The sequence below is a fragment of the Pipistrellus kuhlii genome, unplaced genomic scaffold (assembly GCF_014108245.1).
Source record: "Pipistrellus kuhlii isolate mPipKuh1 unplaced genomic scaffold, mPipKuh1.p scaffold_m20_p_1, whole genome shotgun sequence".
Classification (NCBI taxonomy): Eukaryota; Metazoa; Chordata; class Mammalia; order Chiroptera; family Vespertilionidae; genus Pipistrellus; species Pipistrellus kuhlii.
The window spans coordinates 163871833-163897554 of record NW_023425404.1 but is presented as its reverse complement, the minus strand read 5'-3'; the positions used below and the strand labels follow the sequence as shown (position 1 = coordinate 163897554).

The following is a 25722-nucleotide window of genomic DNA, read 5'->3' as shown; positions in this document are numbered from 1 at the left end:
TCTGATGAATACTCACATTCAGGTCCTGTGTTGAGGATTGAGAATTGAACATAAAAAAAAGAAAAGACAACAGATGACCAGAACCTTAGAAAGAAAAGTACAAGATCGGGGTCAGGGAAAATGAGAAGTTTCAAGATGGTGTTTCAAAACCATAGTGTTTTATGTCAAAGATAGCTCACATAGAATAAGCAGTGAGGAAAAATCACTTGACCTTTGCAGCAACTATTTTGATAAAATGCAAGAAGCAGAAAACAAATTGGAAGGTGTGAAAAGAGATAAGCTAATAAAGAGTAGTCTTCATAGTATTATCTGTACCCTGAAGAAGTTTGATTAAGAAATAGCAGCATCATGCTTATAAGAGGAGATTCCTAGACAAAATATCATCTGTCTCATTTGTGTGTGTGTATATATATATATATATATATATACACACACACTCACACAAACACACACACACACACACACACACACACAGGCTGAGTGAAAGGGAAGGTTCTAGAGTGGTAGAAAGGTCTCAGATTGGATATAAGATGAAGAAAAGCTTGATTTATTACTGAAAGTGTCTTTTCTATTCTCCAAGTCCAAGATAATAATTTTACAGATGAAAACAACTAAGGACCAGATAAGTTAATTGCCTTGCCCATAATTATAGAGCTTGATAGTAGCAAATGTATGACAAAACAAGTCAAGTTTATCTCGACTAAACAAGGATGTTTTGAAATGATAAAATGAACTATTTTTGAGATGAATGTGAAGTAAAGGGCACACATGGGGTGGGGCAAATGAAGGTTTACAGTTGTGATTCAGTGAAACAGTTTATTCTTGTATTATTATTTATTCATTATTGTATTATTTTTCATGTGAACAATTGTAAACCTATGTTTGCCCCACCCTATAAGGTCAGTTTTGAAATGGAAGAACTTTTCTTTTTATCAATGCTGATTTTTGATGAGTGATCAGATGAGGTCATGTTGACAGGAAGATGATTTGAAAGCTTTGAAATCAACACTATAAGAAATGTGTTAAGGAGCCAGTTAGACATTAGGGAAATGATTTTTAAGCAGTAGTGGAGGACTGGGTGAAGTTAGATGACATCAATTTTTCTAGAAGTTAATAAGCTAAATTTCATGCCTTTTCACCATCAATCAGCAGCCTGAATATGCTGGTGATAAAGCAGGTTGCTTCTCAGAAGAAAGGATTCTTAAGGCGGGAACAATGAAAAGAGGACTTCAGACTTATTGGGAGTGTAGTTCATATGGACTATATGTTGATGCAGAGATATCAACAATACCATTAAAAGAAGACCATTTCACTTCTGTTGGATTTTCTTCTTGGGTACATTGACAGCCTATAGAAAGCTATTTGTCTACATGTAACTAATAGCAATTCTTTTAATACATAGTTTTATTGATTTTAGAGAGGAAGGGAGAGGGAGAGAGAGAAAGAAACATCGGTGATGAGAGAGAATCATCAATCATCTGCCTCCTGCACACCTCCTACTGGGATGGAGCCCGCAACCTGGGCATATGCCCTTGACCAGAATCAAACCCCGAATGCTTCAGTCTGCAGACCCAGGCTCTATCCACTGAGCCAAACCTGCTAGGGCAGCAATTCTTTTTTAATCTAACTTTAGATCACAGAATGTTGTGTTTTTTTTTAAATCACCTTTGTTGATATAATTTACATACTATAAAATTCAATCTTTAATTGTTTTTAGTACATTCAACTGTATTTAGTACATTCAACATTGCTACCTAATTTTAGAATATTTCCATCACTCCCAAAAGAAACCCATTAGCAGTAGATCCCTTTAGGTCATAGAATTTTACATTTTAATGAACAAATTTCCTCTCTAAGGTATTAAATTGAATGATATACTTATTTGTCACCTTATACTACTTCCAAAATTGTGTTTAAGCCATTCTTTTGTAGTTACTGATTTGCTCCTATTTATATTTTATGTTGATTTTTTTTTTCCTCTTTGGATATTTTCAAATTTTCCTGTTAGGGAACTGACTCAACTTGTTTACTTTGTGTTTTAGTCATTTATTTTAAGATAGATGTCATTTTCTGGGTAGTAGGAATCTGCCTTTTCTTAGAATCAATAATGTGTGGTCCCTTGTGACTTTGTTAAAACTTTGGCCATCATTGCTTTAATTTCCTGCACCATAACTGGAAGCCTTCATTTACTGACATTATGACTGTGTGGGAATAGAGGCTAATTTATTTCCCAGGCACTGATTTAAAACAAGCTTCATTAATAGTTCAGGTTCGTAATTATGATTTTTTTCCCAACCCAAAGAAAAGCAAAACAGATAAAGATAAAAAGGAGGGTAGAGGAAAGAAAAGGGTAGGGAAAATCGCATTCATATTCTATCATACACAGCTACAGAACACTTAATGTCTCCATTGCACCTTTTAAATAAACTGTCCACAGAAGCACCTTTAGAATCCGTGGAAGAAGCTGCTTAACTTCTACCCTGTGGGAATTCACGCAGTCCAGTGTCTGGGCATTGCTGCTTTGCCCGTTGAGGAAGCAGGTATTGCAAACAGAAACATCACTCAGTCATTTTCATTTACATGAGTAACAGAAATGAATGGATCATGTTCCATCAAGAGTTTAATGAAGAATCTTCCCAAAGAAAAATGTAAGCAAGGAGTTTTTACACAACTTGAAGGCCGTCTGCATATACATCTTGTTCTTTATTATTAAATATGTCTTGTTGTTCCAGCTTCTATTCATTTCAACTGGCATTTTTCACGCCCTGCTTATTCATCTTCACATGATTTTGTTTTTTATGTAACTCTGCTCTCTCGAGGACTCAGGGTTTGTTTTTGCCAATGTTCCTATGTGCCACATAGAATTTTTATCACAAATATGTATACTTCACAGTCTTAAAAAAGCTGGAATTAGCAAGAATTCAGACACATATTATCAGTCATTTCCTGTACATTTTTCTTAAGGTTAATTATTTTTATGCCTTGAAAGTCTGTTTCATTTATTTTTGGAATTTCGTTATTATTAATATTTTACTCCTTAGTCTCAACTGCTTAGAATGCATAGAGAAGAAAACTATCCAATATATTACAATAATCTAAATAATAGGTATGTCTCCCCGTTTTCTCCTCTTAATGTACATAATTGTACTTTATTATACTGACAATGAGGTTTTTTTCTCTGAAATCTGTAATAATGACAATAGCTTACATTTCTAAAAAGTAGAAAATCATACCAATGGTAGGAGATAAAATTATTTTTGTAGGTTAAATATTTTTTGATACAGACAGAGGTAACTATCTTATTCCATTTGGCAGATTGGTTAGGATATGGTTCACTCTGAAATGTTAGGGCTGTTAAATTGATCATTATGTACAAAACATGTATTCACATACAAAGAACACATAATGTGATTTTGAGAAGTTGCATAGTTTGCATTGCTTGTAAGAGATTCTTACTATTATTTTCTGTTGTTGATTAATGAAATATTTTTATCTGTACTGATATTATTGAGAATCTAATCAGAATAACATCTAATCACAATAATCAGATATTAACAAAGTCACTTTTTTTAAATCCCAAAATGTGGACCACAGATCTAAATCACACTATAATTAATTGGCATTACGTTTTATTGGTTTCTGTATCTTTCTTTCACTTATACCGTTATGAATGGTCACTTAGTGATTCCACCTAAAGTAATACTGAGAGAAGACACAGACTGGCACTGATGTTCCAATAAGTCAAACAGGACAGGCTTGGAAATTCAGTGCTAAATACTTTGATTTTATGACCTGAACACTATCAGTTCATTTAATTACCTCAATGCAAAATGCAAACAGTTGAAGTAGCTAATTTTTCTTTAAAGGAAAGAAAATCAAATTTATAGTTTATAGCACTTACTTTGTAATCTAAATATGTAACTGAAAGAGCATTGATTAATGTGATGGGTAGATTGGAAAAGGACTGGACATGGGGTCCATGGAGGGGCATACTAAAAAGAAGTAAAGCCCGGATAATAGCCAAAGAGTTAACATATGGGCTCAAAAATTGGGAAGGGGTTTCTGAAAGATGTCGATTAGGTCATGAACACTTATAATGGATCAGAACATCCTTGAAGACTAAAAGCATAGCTGGGCTCTTAAAAATAATTGAAATCAAATTTTATGATCTGAAAATTATTATAAATCATCTGTTAAGTCAGATTTGTCTCCCCAGCTCACTAGCTTAAGAACAGCTCTTAAAAAGGTAGCTCTCAATATTTCTTTATTATCATTATCTAAGTAGCTTAGTCATTTGGTAGAAAAGTGGTTATTGATTTTTAGAAATACTAGAGAGATCCCTAGCCAAGGAACATTGAACTTACCTGCAAGCCGTATGTGCAGCTTTATTTAATACATTTCACAATTTCTTAGCACTGCAACCCACCCATAGAAAAGTATATATTCATTTGGAACATTTCTCTAAGATTATTATTATATGATGTAACATATTCTTACTTAAAACATTTCATGGATGTGAAACATCTACCTTGTTGATATATTATCACCAGATATCTTTGACTCTAGTTTGGCCAGTGGGAAATAGTACAGATAATAGAGAAGTATTTTTTACTGACATATATCAAGAAAATCATATATATGTGAGGAGTGCAACTGCATGTTTATATGTTGTTTTATTAAAGGCCAACAGATGTTTTATGTGTATGTGTAGTAGAAATTAAGGTCTTATTGTAGCATCATTTTGGCATCTACCCTGTTTCCCCGGAAATAAGACAGTGTCTTATATTAATTTTTTTCTCCCAAAGTTGCGCTAGGTCTTATTTTCAGGGGATGTCTTATCTTTCCATGCGCTAGGTCTTATTTTCGGAGGATGTCTTATTTTCGGGGAAACACGGTAGGAACCCTATGGATGGACATTAAAATATCATCATATATAAAAATTGTTGCTTAGGCCTAATTTTCTGTATTAAGAAGTTACCCGTATGAGAACTGTATCAGAGAACATCAGGACTTCTGTCATGTTATTTACTAGTACATTTAGGTATTGGCCATAAAGTTGAACATTAAGTGACATGGGACTATCAGAATTCCAATGTTTACCTTTAACTAATTATAACAGAGTCCTATTCTTACCTTTGTTGTCCACCATAAAAATGTAGGATGTATTTTGCTGAAGAAATAATGAAATGCTTGGTTTTGTTTTTTCTTAATAACATTTTTTTTAAATAACATGAAGATAGCATGATCTGTATTTGATGTATAGGAGCTAGTTTTTAATTCTAAGACCCAAAACTGTAGCTTGGCCACAAATGCTGGTCTTGACCTACTGCTGATCACACACTGTTCTTGCATTGCTCTGCAACCTTTGCTCCAGTTCATGCACTTGTTCTCAAAGTATTTCAAGGTGATGCCTGAGTGTGCTGTGAAGACAATGGCATCTCAAAAATGCTTAACAGCCCTACCCGGTTTGGTTCAGTGGATAGAGCGTTGGCTTATGGACCACAGGGTCCCATATTCTATTCAGCTCAAGGGCACATACCTTGGTTGCAGGCTTCTCCCAGGGCCAGACTCATGCAGGAGGCAACCAATCCATGTGTTTCTCTCATATCAATGTTTCTCCCTGTCTTTCCCTCTCTCTTCCACTCTCCCTAAAAAAAAGCAATGGAAAAATATCCTCGGGTGAGGATTAACAAAACACACAAAGAACAAATTCTTAGTTATATTGTACAATAAGCTTAGAACTCAAATAACTTTGCTTCAAGTATGTATCTGTCACTTTTACTCTTCCTTCTTTCTGACCCCAATTAGCTTGACTCCCTCTTTTTCTCTCTAAATATTGCCTTATATATGTAGGACAAATATAGAGATCTGCATCTGCTATAGACAAAAAGGTAATGTACTTTACACATCTCATAAGCAACCTAGTATAATTAAGCCTTATAAATTCACTAATACTGACCAAAAATTGTTTACTTGGTACATTTGATACTCAACAAGGAAAGTGTAGTCTGTGATTTAGGGTCCTATCAAAGATGAATCAAATACCATTCTTAATTTACATTATATCAGGAAAACTGGCCATAGTCAAATGTTTACTTTGATCAGTGTTTTAAATAGGCAAGAAAATAAAATATCCCAAAGCATCTTAATGGTACCACATTAAACAAGCTAACTTTGAAGAAGGAATTGCATTTGGTTACTAGTACCTGAAAGCATTGTGAAACATATGTTTTGGTGACATTAATATATATGTACATGCGATAATTGACCTAACCATTTTTCTAAACACAAAATCATAAGTGACTTGTGATAATAAAATGGTGAGATGTAGTTAACTAGTAGAAGAGAATAAACTTTAGGAATATGGCTTTCTTTTTGTTTGTTTTTTGAGAAATTAATTTGGTTCATTGTTTAATTTTTCTCCACTTTGAGTAAATATGAAGGTGGTATTTGCAGGATTAGTAATTGACATTTTTATAGATTAATCCAGATATCAACATCTTTACCATTTAATTTGTAATGATGTTTATTTATTTTGAAAGGAGAATAATTCTGAAAAAAAATAACAATTTATCCATTTCTTTAGAGTGCTAAAATAATACAATTGTGTTAATGCAGTAAGAATTCATTATACATATAATAATATATGCTGCTTCCATAATTTGAAAAATGCTACAAAAATAATTTTAATGACATCTTTGTATTAGACCACATTTTTAAAAACTTAAGGTTTATGTATATGACAAGTGCTCCTTTGAATTCTGGAATATATCTGTATCACAAGAATTTTTCTTTTATCAATTGCTTCAAATAAGCATGCTATTTCAACTTCATGTCATCTCTATTGGCATGTACTACTGTATAAACATAAATTATAGATTATACACATGACTGAATTTTTTAAAAAAAGAAATAGACATCTTAAAAATTAAACAAGAATGGCCTGTTAAAGTTAATTATTTAACAAATTAAATGCAGCTTTGTGGATAAAGGCACATTTCAGATAAATTCTATTCTTCAACAGCAGGTCTAGCTGGCTATTTGCAAGCTGGTCTTTATTGAGCTTAGTTCAATTAGTAATTCCTCTAGTATTCATTTTACTAATCTGGCCTTATCTTGCCTTAACCAGTGGTTTTGCATTGCGTTCAAGTGACATTAATGCCCTGGGCTTATAGAATACTAAGAAGTGGGATATATGTGCCCAGGCATGTAACATACACCTCTGTGTCGCATAACATACAGGTAATATACACCTCCTTCGTACAGGGAATCACACAGGTAGTTAATAGGAAAGAGAGGAAATTCAGAAAGCTTTGAGAAAGCCAGCATGTGGCCAAAAACAACAGCAGGTGTGGCCATATGGCAATCAAATTAGAGAAGGGATCCATGCCACGCTGCCTTTCAGAAGACAGGGAAGCCCAGGCCTTGCTCAGGAAAGACCATTTACTCAGCACATTCGAAGTGTTCCACATTGCCGCCTCCTCTGCTCAGTTCCAAGCGGAATTTAAATCTATCATCGTAGCAAAGAGATGCTGAAGAATATTCTTAAAAGATAAAAATAGTAACTTCTAAAGCGATGTCACTTCCACAGTTAGAGACCACTATGCCAAAGCACATAAATTTCCAGATAAAGCATTTGCTAAGCTGAGACAGTGGTTTTTTTCTTAAAGTAAAGCATTATAATTATAAAATTTAATTATTTGATTAAAATTTACAATATTTCATTTTAACAAAACATTTAGTAAGATTATTTATAATTTGAAATTCCCTACTTAGGCCAAGATACTCTGTAATAATGTAAATTTTTTTTTTTTCCTAAGAAAATCCTAAACTTCAGAAGAACGTTTTCAGAAGTTCTTGAAACATTTTCATTTTGAAAGAATTGGCTGAAAATGTGTTTTAGTTCTCAGGTTAGGTATCAAAAACGTGTTTGAGCTACAAAAGACAGGGTCTGTACAATTGACATTCATTCTTAAATGTAACATTAGTATTGTATCATGTTGTACATTCGGCAACATTCTTGGTGTGTATATGTGTGTGTTTTCTAATCTGGGAAAATGTCCATGCTTTATGCTTTGTCCTCTATTGTTCTTATCTTGAGGGGAAATACGGTATTCGTTGAGAATTTAGGGTCCCGTAAATATTGCCCCTCCTCTTTCTCCACCCCGACTGTAAACACTGCTATTAGAGTGGTAACAAACTAGCCTCTATCAAAATGAAGAGTGTTCATATTTCAACCTTCCATTCTCTGGTCTGTGTCTGCTTATTGGCAGCACCACAGTCTTATTTTCTGTAGCCCAATTTTTTGAACAATGGCACAAAAAAAGATGACCAATTACTCAAATAAAATAATGGCTGGTAGTTTAAGTAATGATTGTTTCCCTAATATTGAATAGTATTTTTTTCAAATAGGATTATTATTATGGCTATTTTAAATAAAGTGAAATTATCTGTCTGTGTAAAAACATGAACTTGTAGTCAATTTCTTATTGGAGTATAAATATGATACTTCTATTCAAATTACATTGCATATATTTAACTTAATAGAAGGTGGCTATATTTTATTGTTTTGAAATTGTGTTGATTTTTTTCAGGGAATGTGGGTTTTGGGGGTTTTTTTGCTTAAAAATAGTAGCTTTAAATCTTTTATAAATTTAAAAGTCCAGAAAAAAAATTCAAAATGTTGTTATTGATTTTAGAGAGGAGAGAGAGAGAGAGAGAGAGAGAGAGAGAGAGAGAGAGAGAGAGAGAGAGAGAAACATCAATGATAAGAGTGAATCATTGATCAGTGCTTCCTGCACACCTCCCACTGGGGATTGAGCCTGCAACCTGGGCATATGCCCTGACCAGGAATCAAACCAGGAATCAAACCGTGACCTCCTGGTTCCTAGGTTGACACTCAACCACTTAGCTACACTGTCTGGGTCTGTACCACTCAAATGTTAAAACTATTAGAATTTTGCCACATTGCTTTCAGGAATTATTAAAATAAAACATATGGCTGAAGTCCTTTTGATCCAAGTACAGTATATCTAATCCTCTCTACTCTCATGTGAGAGGCAACTACTAAATGAATTTGTTTATTTTCCCTTCATTTAGAAGAATATTATGTACATATATGAATCTTTCAAAAATGTATTGCTTTAGGCATGTATATATACATTTCAAAGGTATGTGGCATAAATTATTCATGTTACTTTTTCACTTAAATTTAAGGACTTGTATGTATAACCAATGGACACAGATGGGAGAGGGGGTGAGGGCATATGCTGGGGGTTGGGGACAGCTGGAGAGAGGTCAATTCGGGGGGAAAAAGGAGACTTGTGTAATACATTAAACAATAAAGAACTTAAATTGATATATATATATATATATATATATATATATATATATATATATATATATATATATTAATTTAAGTGACCTATATATTAATTAATTTACTGTGACCTATCCTATTGACATAAAGAGTTACTTCTTTTCTTTTAACTGTTTTGTAACTTTGCATCATATGAATGAAAAACATTTTATTAACCTATTTCTCTATTGATGGACATTTACAAATTCCTTTCTTCATAGCTTTTCTTAGTATTTTATTATTTTTGAGATTTAAATAACACTTTTATTGAAGAAGAAAAAACAACACCCACACTATATTTACATATTTCGGACTTGCAGTTTTAGACTATTTAGCAAATCACTCTTTAATAGTTTCAACTGGAGCTATTTTATTTTTAAAGCATGGCTCAAATATGGGAAAATGGCAAATAATTCAAGATATGATTTTTAACATCAAATGTAATTTGTTCAAAATTTACATTAATCTTTCTCATAACTAGTCACTTCCATTTTGTCTTCCTGTCATCCTGGAGAATGAAAATGTAATTTCCCAGAGGCTTTACGAATTGGGGGAGTATTAAATGTAGCTGAAATTAAGTGATTAATAATTTACTTTTGGGTCATGAATCAACTTCATGGGATGCTAAGGATCATTTGCAACCCCAGAAGCACTAGCAGTAACAATGCACTTTTGAAGACTCAAGAACTCTCAAAGGTTGGCTGCCCAACCTAATTAAACTTCAATCTTCCGATACCAATTTTATTTCCTCTTTGTACAGAATTTCCCGAGATCTTCCTGACAGGAAAATGTCACTTTGCCTGACAGCTGATAGACAGGTTATATAGCACCATAATTGAAGAGAAAAGGATAGCTTAAGGCGACTCGATTTAAAGGCTGTGTGTATGGCTCTTTTCTTTTTCTTTTTTTTTCTCTTTTTCTCTCTCTCTTCCCCCCCTCACCCTCCCAGGTTTCTATGACAGACAAAAGGCCTTAGCAAATAAGCCCAGTGCCATTTTCCCCTGCTTCTTCCAGGGGTAATTATCTGACTCCTCAATAGCGCTGTCAGAAATTGGGCACGTAATTCAGCATTTAAATGAACAAGCAATGTAATATTTCCTGTCTCCCAGTGGAATGCTTTGCAGCTCACATTCTTCTCTGTCACTCGCTCACTCTTGATGTATGTCCCATACCCAGTCCTTGAATGCCTTTTCTCCCTTGTGTTTCATTGCAGATGTTGGCTCCGACTTGACACCTACTTCATTTGGAGTTTTATAGGACCAGCGACCTTGATCATTATGGTAAGAACTCCTAATTAACTCTGTGGTCTCCGGGTCAAGAAATGAAACTTTGACTATCCCTATACTTACAATCTTTAATTTACATAGATTACTTTGGGGAAAACCTGTACTGATTTGACCCCATGAACTCAAACAATTAGACACTCATTACAGTCTACTTTTATATTTGTAAAATGCTTAATCAAAACAACTGTGAGAAGAGAACATGCATTTTCAAGTTTATGTGCTGCTTTGGTTCCTGAGGAGCCTGATCTAACATAATCCATTTGGGTTTATAGATTTTGAATAGTGATGACTTTTAAGTTTGACCACTTCCATTCTTTTTTCCATTTGGATAATTTGAATTATGAATGGAACTAGAAATTAGAAAGTGGCAAAATACCTTACTATTCCTTATAGTTTTCTTTTTTACATAAATCTTGAAAACTTTAAAATTTAAAAGGATTTTATATAAAAATGCCTCAAGCAAGCATTCCAGAGTCATGCCTTCTCTTTTTTATTTAGATGCGTATTATCTTGATTTCAAATAGAAATTATTTATTCTCAGTTAGATTTAATTGTTAGTATCATTTACAAACTTAACAATTTGAAATAAAAAGTTGCTGTCCATTTTTTGGGGAAAAAAATAGCCTTTTGATTTTTAATAAAATCTCAGTCTACAACTCAATTCCTGAAATCCTTTGAGCCAGGTATATTTTGAAATTCAGAATTTTTAAAAATGTTATCAAGGTCATATGGTATCTGTACTGCATATTATATATTATCCCTAGTGAGAAATAAGCAGTTGCCCCAAATCAAACATAGCATCCAGTACTCACAGTAGGGAGTAGGCAAGACTCTGAAACCAAACAGCAATAATTCAGCAGAAAAAAAGTTATAGGAAAACTAAGATCAAATAGAATAAAGACATGAAGATATTATATCCATTCAAATCAAGCTCTCCCTCCAAATGGGTTCTGTTCAGGCCAGGCTTTTTGTTACCCAATGAATTTTTTAAACGTTTACTTTTCAGACTTTTTGAATTTGATAAAGGATAATAACCCCATATCATTTAGACTTGGGGCTCACAATTGGATTTTCCTACTCCCACCAATCCCAAGTTTTGAAATATTGGGTCGGCAGCTAAGTAATTGCGGATTTTTAAAAGAAAATCAAAGACAATTTTTTCATGGAACTAAATAACTTTATTCTGTAATGTATTGCCCATTTTGATCAATGACCTTTTGCCATCTTTAAGGCAGCATCATAATCCCACGTTCAAAAAACTTCTGGTTTTTATTAGCAAAAAACTGAATCAGGTACGATTTGACATCATCATCATTATTGAAATTTTTACCATTCAAGGAGTTTTGTAAAGATCGAAACAAAAAGTAATCAGATGGTGCAAGGTCAGGACTATATGGTGGATGTGGCAAAACATCCCAACCAAGCTCCATTAATTTTTGCCGAGTGACCAAAGATGTGTGTGGCCTTGCATTGTCATGATGGAATACAACACCTTTTCGATTTGTCAATTCGGGCCGCTTTTCTTCAACTGCATTGTTTAATTTCGTTAGTTGTTCAATGTAGACATCAGAATTGATCGTTCGGTTGGGTGGTAAGAGTTCAAAGTAGACAATTCCTTTGTAATCCCACCAAACTGATAACAAAACCTTCTTTTGATGAATATCAGCTTTTGATGTTGTTTGAGTTGGTTCACCTGGCCTGCTCCACGATCTTTTCCGCTTGATATTGTTGTAAACAACCCATTTTTCATCGCCAGTTATCAGTCGTTTTAAAAATGGATCATTTTCATTACGTTTCTTTAGCAAATCGCAGCTGCTAATGCGTTGCGTTAACTGTGATTCTTTCAGTTCGTGAGGAACCCATGTATCGAGTTTTTGAACATAGCCAAGTTGTTTTAAGTGATTTTCAATGCATGTATGTGATACATGAAGCTTCTCTGCAATCTCACGTGTTGTACTGTGACAGTCCGAATTGATTATTGCTTTGATTAGGGCGTCATCAACTTCAACTGGATGACCAGAGCGTTTTTCATCTTTGAGTGAAAAATCACCAGAACGAAATTTGGCAAACCAATTTTGACACTGCCGTTCTTTTAAGGCTTCGTCACCATAAACAGCACATAACTTTTTATGAGCTTGCGATGCGTTTTTCCCTTTGCGGAAATAAAAAAGCAAAATATGACGAAAATGTTCCTTTTGATTTTCCATTTTTCAATGAACGCCAAACGAAAACTACAAAACAGATCAAAAAACTTTTTTTACTGATTAACAGCTGAATAGCCAACTATCAAATAACAAAATGTGTTTTACATTTGTACTACGTCTGCAAACCTAAAAATTCAACTGAAGCCATATATGTGTGGAACCCGCACTTACTTAGTTGCCGACCCAATATATAAACAAATTAGGTGATCAAGGGCAATTTGACATGTGGCTTTCTACACAGTTTACATATATCTGATATATGGAATTTGCACTTTATATGGAATTTGAACTTTAATGTTTTGTATTGTTTTTAAATAATATGCTGTCTCTGTCTCCAGTAATATAATACCTTCAGTGGAGGTTCCCGCTACCTTAAGCCTCGATTTTTTTAAAAATGTATTTTATTTTATACAGAGAGGAAGGGAGAGAGACAGAGAGTTAGGAACATCGATGAGAGAGAAACATCAATCAGCTGCCTCCTGCACACTCCCTACTGGGGATGTGCCCGCAACCAAGGTACATGCCCTTGACCGGAATCGAACCTGGGACCTTTCAGTCTGCAGGCCAACACTCTATACACTGAGCCAAACCGGTCAGGGCAAGCCTAGTTTGTTTTAATATCAGAATTTCACCACAATTTTCTAATTTTTTTTTATTCGGTGGTTCAAAAATAGATCGATTTTAGTATTTGCTTGTACTTGGCATAACAGCGCTTTGTACCTCCTTGGCATTCCAGTCCCCAAACTGGCTTCTTGCCTTTCCTAAAAGACTAGGCAATCATCTGTGGTCCAATTCCTTGAAGAGTGGAGTGAGAGTTAATTTCCCAGAGCAACTCATCTGTTATTGTGAATAGACGCCCTTCTTTTCTAGTCCAGTTATGCTACATAACAGTACCTTTTACATTCCAGCTTAATGTAATCTTCCTTGGGATTGCTTTATATAAAATGTTTCATCATACTGCCATTCTGAAACCTGAATCGGGCTGCCTTGATAATATCAAGTAAGTGATTTTTCTCTTTGTTTCTTTAGGCCGCCTTACGTTGGTACACTAAAGTCTCCCTGCTTTTAATTGCCCTGAAATCCTATGACAAAAAAAATGATAAAAATCAGTGTGTTGTTTTTGTGGAATAAGATCATTTATTGACTATTAAGGTAACTTGATCTGCCTGAAAATGAGTATAATGAAGCTCTGTCTTCAAAGAAACCATCCCCCCCCCCCCAGCTCTGATTTACAATGTAAGATTTCAACATATGCATTCATTTATTTTGTTCTGAAAGCATCTATGAAGTTTCTAGAACCAGGCAGTCTATTATTTCTTAGAGCAATAAGCACATCACTTCATAACATTCCATGTCCCCCTCAGAGCCCTGTGAAGAGAGGCAGATGGTGGGCTCTGCAAGCACCAGAAGGGAGATCCGACCCCCTGGGGAAGAGCCCCTGGTTGTCACCCTGGGCATTTCTATAGGAGCTGCCATACAGCTGCTCTCCTCTTCTTGGAGAGAGGGAGAGAAACCTCAACTCCCTAATGTAAAAGCCTTGAATATAAATACATGGTTTCAGGCTTCAACAGCCCCCCACTCCCTCCTTTGAAATGTTAACGTCGTTACCTGCCTCCTGGGAGGTAAACCCTTCCAGATGTCTCTCACTATCTGTTCAGCCACTCAGTCATCTTTTAACTGCCCAGGTTTGTCTCTTAACCCAAATTCCACTTGTCAGTGTTCAGAAAACCCTAGCCCTGCAGAGATAGGAAAATATTCAGAGTACTTTACACAAGTAGCACTTTCTTTACGTAAAGAAGCAAATTTATATTTTCTGAAAAGAAGTATGGTTCCTCGTATAACCAAACATTACCTTGTTCCTTTAGTCTATGACATTTGAGAAACACAGGACTGTTAGATGTACGTTAGCCATTAGGAGATATTACGTATTAAATTGCATTTGTATAGAATTTGCCTATGTGTTCACTTGGTTAAATGTTTATGTTTAAATGAATATTCTTTCAGGAGTTTCCTGAGGTTACTAGTAATTGTCATGTGCTATGGACATTCTCCTTGATCTGCCTCCAATAGCAACTGTGTCACCCATTTTCCATCTTCCTACATTGAGCACCTGACCATAGTTCCCTGCCCATAGTACATCCTCACTGAATGTTTATAGAATAAATGAACACTTTAAAGACTTCAGTGACAAAGGTGTATTGACATTAAATGGTTACTTTTGTTGAAGCAATAATCTGGCTAAATTAGTTGAAAAGGATAGCTAAATAATTAGAAAATCATAATATACTGGAGCAAACTAGGAATTACCTACTGCAAGCAAGAGTCTTTTGTAGGTCTTAAGATTACTTAGTTGAGATAATAGTCATTATGCTGTTGATGTATGTACAATTAGACTACTCTTCTAAAATGTAATGTTAATTCCTTGGACTATTTAATACTGATAAAATTGAATTTGGGTAAATTAAATAAAATATGTTTTCTTTATCATATTGTCCTTTTACTCACCTTAGTATAAATTACAACATCTTTATATCTGTTATTCTATAGTATAAAACAATATACTAGCAATACTTTATTTATCTTTCATTATTTTTAAACTATTACCATAAAAAATACATGAATATTTATGTAATAGTGTTTAACAGGTTAAAAATCAGAAAAAGGTCATGTACTTAGAACAACCACATATTTTTTAAAGATAAGTTTGTACTCTCATTATTCACACATATCCCTTTTGGTAAAAAATGGATCAAATCTTTATGATACTACTGTTTAGAAAAATAAACGTAAAAGGAAGAATTACACTTAATGGCACTATTGGCATCAAGATTTTTATTCCTAAGTAAAAGCTTAAATAAGAACACCTTGATTAGAATTCTATCCAAACTGTGTCATCCTTTGAAAAGTTTATTTACTGAGCCTTCTCATCCTATTTAAAACGGACATTATAATGAAGCATACCCAAACATCAAATGAGCAGAGGAATATAAACAGCCTTTGATGATGCCTTTTAAAAAATCAATAAAGCAAAGAGAGTTTGTTAGAAAGGCTATAGCATGTGGTTTTAAGATAGAAGAAACATCAACATGGACATGTTAATGGGAAAGAATCAAGAATTGAGCGGTCTGAAATGTAAGAAGGGGAGTGGGGTGTTAGAGTTGTGGTTTGAATTGTAGAGAATAAGAACTGGAGCAGCGGTCCAGCAGTGCTAAGATGGAAGGAGCATCAACATGGATATGCTAGTGGGAAAGCACCAAGAACTGAGTGGTCTGAAATGTAAGGAAGGGGGGTGTTGTTGGAGTTGTGACTTGAGGATTTGTAGGGAATAAGAACTGGAGCAGTGGTCCAGCAGTTCCACTTCACTAGATTTCATGAGAACATGGTTCCAGAGTAACCCAAATCCAGGAAAAGGAACCCTTTTTCACTGAGACCGGATGGAATAAATAATAGGTGTGATGTCGACCTGTGGTTGGACCAGAGAAGGGCAGTAAATTGAGGGATTTCTGGCTCTTTTCCTCTATGAAGCAGGAAAGATGGTCCTCTGCAGGATGTAGGGGACTATGGAAGAGAGAAAATAAGAAAATATTCCTTAGAACTTTCCAGAAGCTAAAGGACATTTCATTTTTATTTAAAATATATTAACTATTTAATAATTTCTTATAAAGAAATCAGCATGGCATAGATGATAAGGAAAAGAAAGAAGAATTTAAGAAAAGTAATAATGATTTTGAACATTAAACAAAACACAAAATCTGGAAATTGATTTTTTTTTTTTAAGTAAGGATTTATATATATATTTTTACATGGTATGTTGGATGTGAGACTATTTATTTTAAAGGTATAAATAAACATTATTCATCTGAAAAGTATTTTTTTAGTACATGGGTGACAGCATAAAAGTTAATAATGTTTACTTGCTTTTGGTTTCTATAGTTTTATTAAATGATTAATAAGATAATTTTGTTTTGTTTATTTAGAGAAAAGAATACCTATTAGGTCATGTCAAAGTTATTATCTTTCTAAAATAATTTCTTCATGTACCAACTCTTTATTGCTTTTATTATAATGTTAATTCACACCTAGATCTCTCCTTTACCTAATTCACTGCCAACATTTCCTTTTAGGCCACCATCAACTTCTACAGGGCCACTGCTCTAGTCTCCTAACTTCTTTCCCCGTATCGTTTCTTGCCCCTGCCTTGATCAGCTAGAGTGATTCCTTGAAAAGTTTAGATCTGACCATACAACTTTCTTGGGTAAAACTCTTCAATGGCTTCCTGTTGCTCTTACATGGAAGCCCAGACCCTCTACCGTGACCCACTAAGTGTACCCTGTCTGGGTGCCCCTTTCTTTCTCCAGCTGTCTCTTAAGCCATGTGCCCCTCTGGCCATTCTACCGTGTTTCCCCGAAAATAAGACATCCTCCGAAAATAAGACCTAGCACAGGGAAAGATAAGATATCCCCTGAAAATAAGACCTAGCGCAACTTTGGGAGAAAAAATTAATATAAGACACTGTCTTATTTCGGGGGAAACAGGGTAGATGTGTTCTCTTTGGCTTCAGGTTTTATCCCTGATATTTTATCTCCTAATATTCTCTTCCCAAACACTAGGCCTTGCTGACTTCAATTTATCTTAATTTAATTATCATTTTAAGAACTAATTTAATTACATTTTAATTCCTAATTTACTTCACTGTCATAATAAACACATTTTGATGTTAAGTATAGAACATTTATTTGGCGTGCTCATTGCTATACTAAAACTATACTCTGGAAAAAATTCATAAACAAACAGAGTGAATTATGTAATATGATTTAAAGGGAAAGGAGGTATGCCAATTTTCAAATTTCACTAAAAAAGTAAAATTAAACAATACATTTCTACTTGATGTTTGTTTATTTGTCCTTTGTCTCTTTTTTTCATCAAACTAGGTAATTCTATTTGGAGGAATAGAGTAATTCCAATCATTTGAATTTTGGTTGAATTTCTGACAAGTTGAAATTGGAGCTTAGAGTAATCATAGCAAAAATCTAACTCAGTTTTGAAAATCTAAATGTAAACATGAATAAAACAATGACTGACTTGTTATCAAAAGGAGCTGTTAATATCACTGAAGTGTTATGATATATAAATTTTAATTCTTGAGGAGCATTTAGGACACACTTGAAATTTACCTTCAAAATAAAAATTGACATTTCTATAGTTATCAACTACAGCTACTCTTGGAAAATATATCTAATAATATCACAAGTGTTTTTGAAGAATAAAATGTAATAATAAAAGTTTTTAGAGCTAAGAAAGGAAATTGGTGCCTATAATGGAGGGAAAAGGAATCTATTAGACTTGCCTCCTCTGAACCTCTCCCTTTGCTTTTGCCCATGGACTGGCTTCTGTATGCAGACTTCTGATTTGGGCCTGGTCACATTTTTCTTTGATTTCTGGTCTCCCCTCCTAACTTAGGTTTTACCTGAGTGATGGGTGGCAAACACATTGTCACATGATTGAAAGAAACACCTTTCAGTTGCCTTTGTTCTTCCCTGGGCTCTTATTTGCTAAAGGAAGACATTAGAGAGGAGGCATAACTTTAGTGTCAGACACACTTGAACTGAAATTTCTGTTCAGTTTTGTAATGATTATGTGACCTTGCAAGATACACCATGGCTCACAGTCTCAGTATCTCTCCTGAATTGGGAATAATTGTATCTACAGTACTTAATTAGAGCTTTGCAGTAATTAAATATGATCATTTGTGTAAAGCATACAGCATGTAATTTAGTGCCTATACAGGACGCTTTCATTATTTTTCACCACTCTGTGTGGAAATATATTGCTTGCTGCCTTTGCTCTTTGTACTTTGCATCATGAAATTTGCTCAACTCCTTATAAAATCCCATTAAAATTTGCCTGGCTCTGCTTACCATATGGCATCATTAAGAATTTGCATGACATGAATCTTGTTTTTTTTTTTTAAGCCAAATTTATGGTATTATGAAAAATTGGCTCTAGTGTGAAATACTCACTTGGTTAATAAATAGCAAGTTCTGTAGTTATGAAGGAGAGAGAGGAAAAAAAAAAGTATCCTCGATGAGCTTGGATACCTACAGGATGAAAAGATCTCTAAGAAGGCTTCAGGAATGAATAAAAAATGTTTTTGCTTACCAGTGTCTATAATAACTTACTCTTTTCCTCTGGAAGCTAAATATTGGTAGAAATAGTTAAGTCATAATTACATTCAGCTTGACTAGTATTACGTTAGTCCCTTACAAAGTTAAGGGTGATAGGGTTTTAAATATGAAGGCAGAAAAGCAGATTGATATAATCTTGAAAGCAATAATAATCTCCCAAGAATATTTTAATGCTTCAAGTTTTATATGAATATGCTTATAACTGTTTACTTTACATTATATCGATATATCATATACCATATATAAGTACTTATTATAATATCTTAATATATAGCCTGCTTTTCACAATGTATCATCTTCATTCTCCAGTCAGAGCAATATTCTATAAAGAGTGTGAATCTTTATGAGAACAATACATGTAGTTCTAAGTTGTATTTAATAAAAATATTTTCCCACTTCAAAATTTTCTAGATTAATTTTGACAAAAAATATTTTAGTACTTTCTTGTTTGTTTGTTTTTTCAAAATATTAGCTAGTGATATCAAATTTTGAAATATTAATTTGCATTTTTAAAAGGAAGTTCAATATACTCTGTATAATCCATGCAGAGTTTTAAAAATATAGCTTACATTTCCATTCAGTTGATTGTATAATAGTTTACCTCTCATCGCCAAAACTCTAAATTTAAATGAAAATTTCACAGATTTCAAATTATTTTGTATACTGGTGGCCTGTGCACTATGGGAGTTGGTCTATCAGCCCGGCTTGTGCCTTCTCTCAGTCTGGGACACCTCAGAGATGTCCGCCTGCCAGCTTAGGCCTACTCCTCTAAGGAACGGGCCTAAGCTGGCAGTCAGACATCCCTCTCAAAGTACGGAGCTCTCATAGTCTGGGACCCCTTGCTCCTTACTGCCCAAGCTTAGGGCTTGTGGCTGAGCGGTACACCCCCTGTGGGAGCACACTGACCACCAGGGAGCAGCTCCTGAGTTGAGTGTTTGCTCCGTGGTGTCAGTGTGTATCATAGTGACCGATCATTCTGCCGTTCAATTGATTTGGATATTAGGGTTTTATTATATAGGACAGATAATGATCAGTCACTATGATGCGCACTGATCACCAGAGGTGCAGATGCTCATTGCAGGAGCTGCCCCCTAGTGGTCAGTACGCCCCCACAGGGGCTCACGGCTGGTAAGCACAACAGCCTGTCTCTGCAGCAGCACTAAGGATGTCCGACTGACGGCCATGGAGAGTGAGTCTCAGCCACAGTAGGACATCCCTTGAGGGCTCCTGGCTGTGAAATGGCGCAGGCCGGGCTGAAAGACCCCCTCCCCACCAAGTGCATGAATGTTGTGCACCAGGCCTCTAGTGTTTAATAAGGAAAATGAATCTCATCTGTCGGTTAACTCATTTTCTCTAGTCTTCTTCCATTTTCTTGGTCTGTGGGTAAATGTCACTGGAAATGTGCCATTGCTTTTATCATAAATGATCCAGGTGTATTTGAAGTGTAATATAATCCAGACAGCCCTTTTTGAAGTTCTATGTGTTGTTATGAGATCATTAGGTTTTCTTCAAACAAGTTAAGATCTTTAGGTAATAGTCCTTTGCTGATTAACTTAATTTCAGCATTTAACAACCATTTTCTTTTGGAAGATAAATTGTAGTTATTGATTCACAAATCTGAGAATTTAGCAAGTGTTGTTACAAATCTCATTATACCATGCTATTTAGTTTGTAGGTCTAAGTTTTCTGAAATATAAAAGGGTTGATCTCTCTTTTTTAGAATTTTTCTTTAAAATGCATCCAAATCCTCATATAACCTTTCTAGAAACCAGGTGTTTTATATATCACTTTATTCAATGTACTTCATACAGTGGGAGCTGACATTGGAGAAAACAAGTTAGAAGGATGACTGTCACAGCACACTGGAATTGCTGTGCATTGTTGCTTGAGATCAAATAATTGTTTTACTTTTCCACAACATAATTAGGTTTATATCAGATTTAGGAGAATCAGTTTTTGTCTAAGATTGAGAAAGGCTAAAACAATACCTGAGGGGAAAATAATTTTTCTTCATAATAAAAACAAAAAACAAAAACACAGCAGCTCCTTCATTCTATGTATATGGTTGGGACTTAGATTTCTTTATATCCTACAGAAAATGTACATTCAGACTTTGGGAAAGCTTGATAATCAGAACTTTTTATGATACTAACATTTCTTAAGTAATTGTACATATAACAGAAGAATTAACCTAAACAACTATTCGTAAGACTCTAGTTTTCTCCCCCAAAATGGTTATGGGCTAATTTTCATGAGTGGAAGACATATGAGGATAATTTTAAGTAAATAACATTTCTGTTTCATATAATTTACACATTTTATTCAATTTTTAATACATATTTTATTGACTTCAGAGAGGAAGGGGGAGAGAAATAGAAACATCAGTGATAAGAAAGAATCATTGCTTGTCTGCCTTCTGCACAACCCCACTGGGGATCAAGCCCACAACCTTGGCATGTGCCCTGGACCAGAACTGAACCCAGGACTCTTCAGTCTGCAGGCCTACATTCTATCCACTGAGCTATATTAGTTAGGGGTTAATTTTTAATTAATAAGCTTTGATATTATTTTTATCCTTTGATTATTCATTATTTAACAAGTGAGAAGTGCTAAATTTTTGCATATATTTTAAAAGTAGAACATACAGAATTAGCTAATTTATTTTATATAGACTATGAGAGAAAGAAGCGGAGTGCAATTCCAAGATTTTGGGCTTGGAGTACTGGAAGAGTGAGATGTTATTACTGATCTGTGACAAACCTTAGGGAAATACACATTAGGGTTTGATCAGAAGAGGTTTTTTTATGCAACATAGCTCTGAAAGACTTACTAAACATTGCATTGTACATGTTGAGTAGGAAGTTAAAATAGTGAAAGCTGGAGGTTTAAATTTGGAGTCATCAGTATAGAAATTTTATTTGTTCTATTTTATTCATAATTTTTATGTTTAGTATTTTTTTATATTTTATTTTCAGCATTGATTTATTGTTATATATCTTTATTATTCTGTACTAGTAGCCCTGAGCACAAATCTGTGCACCAGTAGCTCTCTTGGGGCCTGGCTGCTCTGTGCCCACTGCCCAGAGGCTCTCCATGGCCCAGAGGCCCATCTGCACCCTGGCCTGGCCAGAGTCCCATTCGCTGTTGGGCGCAGAAGGCTTGTCTTGTCGCCGCAACAACGAAGCAAACATTCTGCCAGGCTGCTCTTGCTGCCCACTCTCAGCGGCCAGCCACCTGGGACTGGAGGAATCAGGGCGGGGCTGAGAGGACTGGGCACCACCATCTTGTGGCTAAGGGTGCTGTGATCTTTGTGGAAAAGTGATGGTTAATTTGCATACTACCCTTTTATTAGATAGAATAATAAAAAAAAACTAATATGCAAATTTACCAAATAGTGAAAAGACAAAATGACAGAACAACCAGTGGCTATGATGTACATTGACCACCAGGAGGCAGACGTTCAATGCAGGAGCTGCCCCTGATGGTCAGGAGTGCCACTCAGCCAGAAGCCGGGCTCATGGCTGGTGAGCACAGAGGCGGTGGCGGGAGCGACAAGCCTCGCAGTAAGGAGCAAGCTGGTGGGTGGTTAAGAGCCGGGGTCCTGGATTGCAAGAGGGTACAGGCCGAGCTGAGGGACCTACACGCACACACAGACACACACACACACACACACACACACACACACGCGCGCGCGTGTGGGCGCGTGCACATTCATGCATCGGGCCTCTAGTTTTCTATAGTGGCACATTTGCACATTCTGGGTGGTTGTGTTTTGTTTTAATTTGTCACTGTGATATATTATATTTTCTTTTAAAACATAAAGCAGAGTAAGATGCTTGAAAAATTACTAATAGTAAAAGTATACAGATCCATACTGTGGGTGCAAAATATTGAGACAGTGATTTTTCAGCCAGACTGTTTCTCCCACTAGTCACTAGAATGCATGATTCTGTTAAGATGAACCCAATTATATCATCATGGCTAGGAAAGAACTCAGAGCCAAGACCCAGACTGTAAGAGAACATTTATTTGGTAAATCATAGGTGAAAAAAAAGCAATTCCTAGAATAAATGGGCTTAGGAAGCAAGTTATAGAGGAATTGGAAGGGCCCTTAGAACTTGGGAGTGAGGAAGGTAATGGTGATGTACTTGGGGCAGGGACGGGGGAGGGAAAGGAAAGGTAAGGGCATGCTCCTGGGAGGGAGAACACCCTAGGCCCTCCATCCTAAGGGTTTTAAGGGCGGAGATTTTAGGGAGGTCCCAGGGGAAGAGCCCAGTAGGATATTCAGTAGGTTTCCAGGTGTGTCCTTTCAGGGCCTAGGTCTCCACTGATTCATTGGCAGGCACCAGGACAGGGGGTCATTATTATTTTTAAAATATATTTTTATTGATTTCAGAGAGGAAGGGAGAGAGAGAAAGAGGAAGATACATCAATGACTTGAGAAAGTCATTGGTTGCCTCCTGCATGCCCTCTACTGAGGATCAAGCTTGCAACCTGGGCATATGCCCTGATTAGGAATCAAACCATGACCTTCTGGTTCATAGGTAGACTCCCAACCACTGAGCACACCAATGTGCTCATTAGCATACAAAAGACTGTTATCACTCAGAAAGTTCCAGGCATTTTAGGAGTCCAGTGCCAGGAAACTGGGACACAGACTAAATATTTATATTTTATTATACCATAGCAATTTTGAATTTTTGATATTGGTATAATGAATGTAAGGGTTTTTTTGTGTGTTTTTTTAATGGTTTAGGTAGACATTCTGTTCATAAACATATTAGAATAAAAAATCTAAGGATATAGTTTTTCTGAAAGAGTTATCGTATATTTCCAACTACTGAAAAAGTGTTACAAAATCAAGTCTGATTTTCTATTGTGAATATGCTACTATGGGTATAGCTATATAACGACGAAAATTAGAGCATTTAATTACTATAATTCATTTGTCTACAAATCCTTCAATTTGGTGTTTTGAATTGCTTATTTATATAATTTTTAAAAATTAATGGAGGAGCCATAATAGTTATAATTTTGAGATAAATTTTTAAAAACTCACTATTATCATTTTATTTTAAAAAATAATTGCTATTTATTCATTTTCCTTACATTTTAAGCATTTCAATAAAGTTCAAGCTTTTAAGTATAAAAATATATTTAATAAATCTCATTTAATTATATTTTGTAAAATGAAATCTGACACACTATCAGCAAAACAATTATTACCCTAAAATGATTTCATTCACTTTAACATTGAATTTAATGTAGTTCCCCCTCATGAATAATTACACAAGGAATGAGTAATTTGGAACTATAGATTCCAAATATAAATAAAGGAATTTGAATCACTTTTGAATTATTTTCAGGCAAATCATTTATTCAATACATAAGCCAATTTTTATCCAGCTCCTCTGAGGTTCCTGCTCTCAAGGCATTTGCTGCCACCTTTTATTCCTTCTTATTTTTGGTATCTGCTAACATATCTAGACCTTCTGTAAATGCTCTTCTGCCTCTCCGTTTTTTCACTATACACGACCCCTTCATGTTCATACTTTCCTCTTTGGCCAGGGTACATCCCGCAGCCTCTTGAGAAAGGGTAAATTGAGCCTTGGTAGTGGCACTTCTACTCCCTGAAGTTTATGACAGAACTAATACTAGAGTTTGTGTAATCTTCAGGGAAAACACTGTCAGCGGGGAAAATTTTTATTTTAGATCTTGAAGATGACAAAAACGGTCATGGGTGAAATTTAGGATGTAGGGGAATTTGTTGATATTGGACAATGAGTTCAGAGGACAAGATGGAATTTTTAGGGAAGAAGGGATATGGTGGAAAGTTGCATTAGATTAAGAGATGTACAGTCTACGGCCATACCACCCTGAACGCACCTGATCTCGGAAGCTAAGCAGGATCTGGCCTGGTTAGTACTTGGATGGGAGATTAAGTGATGTACAAAGAAATGTGAGACTAAATGGAAGGAATAACCTGTAAAATCAATTATTTTCTTACTATTTTCTCACTGTTAATTGCCATCTTGGTCAATAATGTCCTACCCAGGTCCCCTAGTTGGGTGACAACACTACTTACACTCTGCATTATATACATACTTATTAACCCCCAAAATTAAAAAAAAAAATAGTAAGATATTGTAGCTCAAGCTCTAATATTAAAGGTCATAAATAGATCATCCCTGACTGGCAAATTAAGGTCATAAGCTACTCAAATGTGCTAAAAACTTAACTTGCTCTGGATGCCCTAATTCCAAGGGAATACCGAATTTAAGTAAAAACAACAAAAAGGTAACATGTTTCAGACTAACTTCTCATTCTCCTTTTTCTAGAAGTGCTTTCTAGCAGAAGTGTTACTTTCTTATAAAATATTATTTTCTTTACTTCATATTAAAATTGGTGAAAGCATGTAAGTCATAGTTACTTTACCGAAAAGACTATGTATTAAATCATTGGACTTGTAATTAAAAAGTGCAGACAGTATACTGGAAAGTAAGGTGTCTTGAGCTGCTCAATCCAGACTTGAAAATTTCCTAATCTAATTTTCTCTTGGCTGAGTACCAATTGTTTGTTTTCTCCCATTACATATAATTATGCATTTGTTAAAAAGGTCTGTCATCAAAGACCCTGATAATTTATAAATGTGCTATTTTGGTATACATTCTAGAATCATGTGGGAAGTT

General features: G+C 35.1%; 1 protein-coding gene across 17 annotated transcripts in view; it reads left to right on the top strand.

Moving 5' to 3' along the window:
* ADGRL3 (adhesion G protein-coupled receptor L3) overlaps window positions 1–25722 on the top strand; it is a 762953-nt gene that overhangs the window by 649095 nt on the left and 88136 nt on the right. For all 17 annotated transcript variants that reach the window (XM_045572137.1, XM_036415171.2, XM_045572109.1 and 14 more), the window contains 2 exons: window positions 10572–10638; window positions 13757–13848. In XM_045572137.1, coding sequence (XP_045428093.1) covers window positions 10572–10638; window positions 13757–13848 — 159 coding nt within the window. The remainder of the gene's footprint in view (window positions 1–10571; window positions 10639–13756; window positions 13849–25722) is intronic.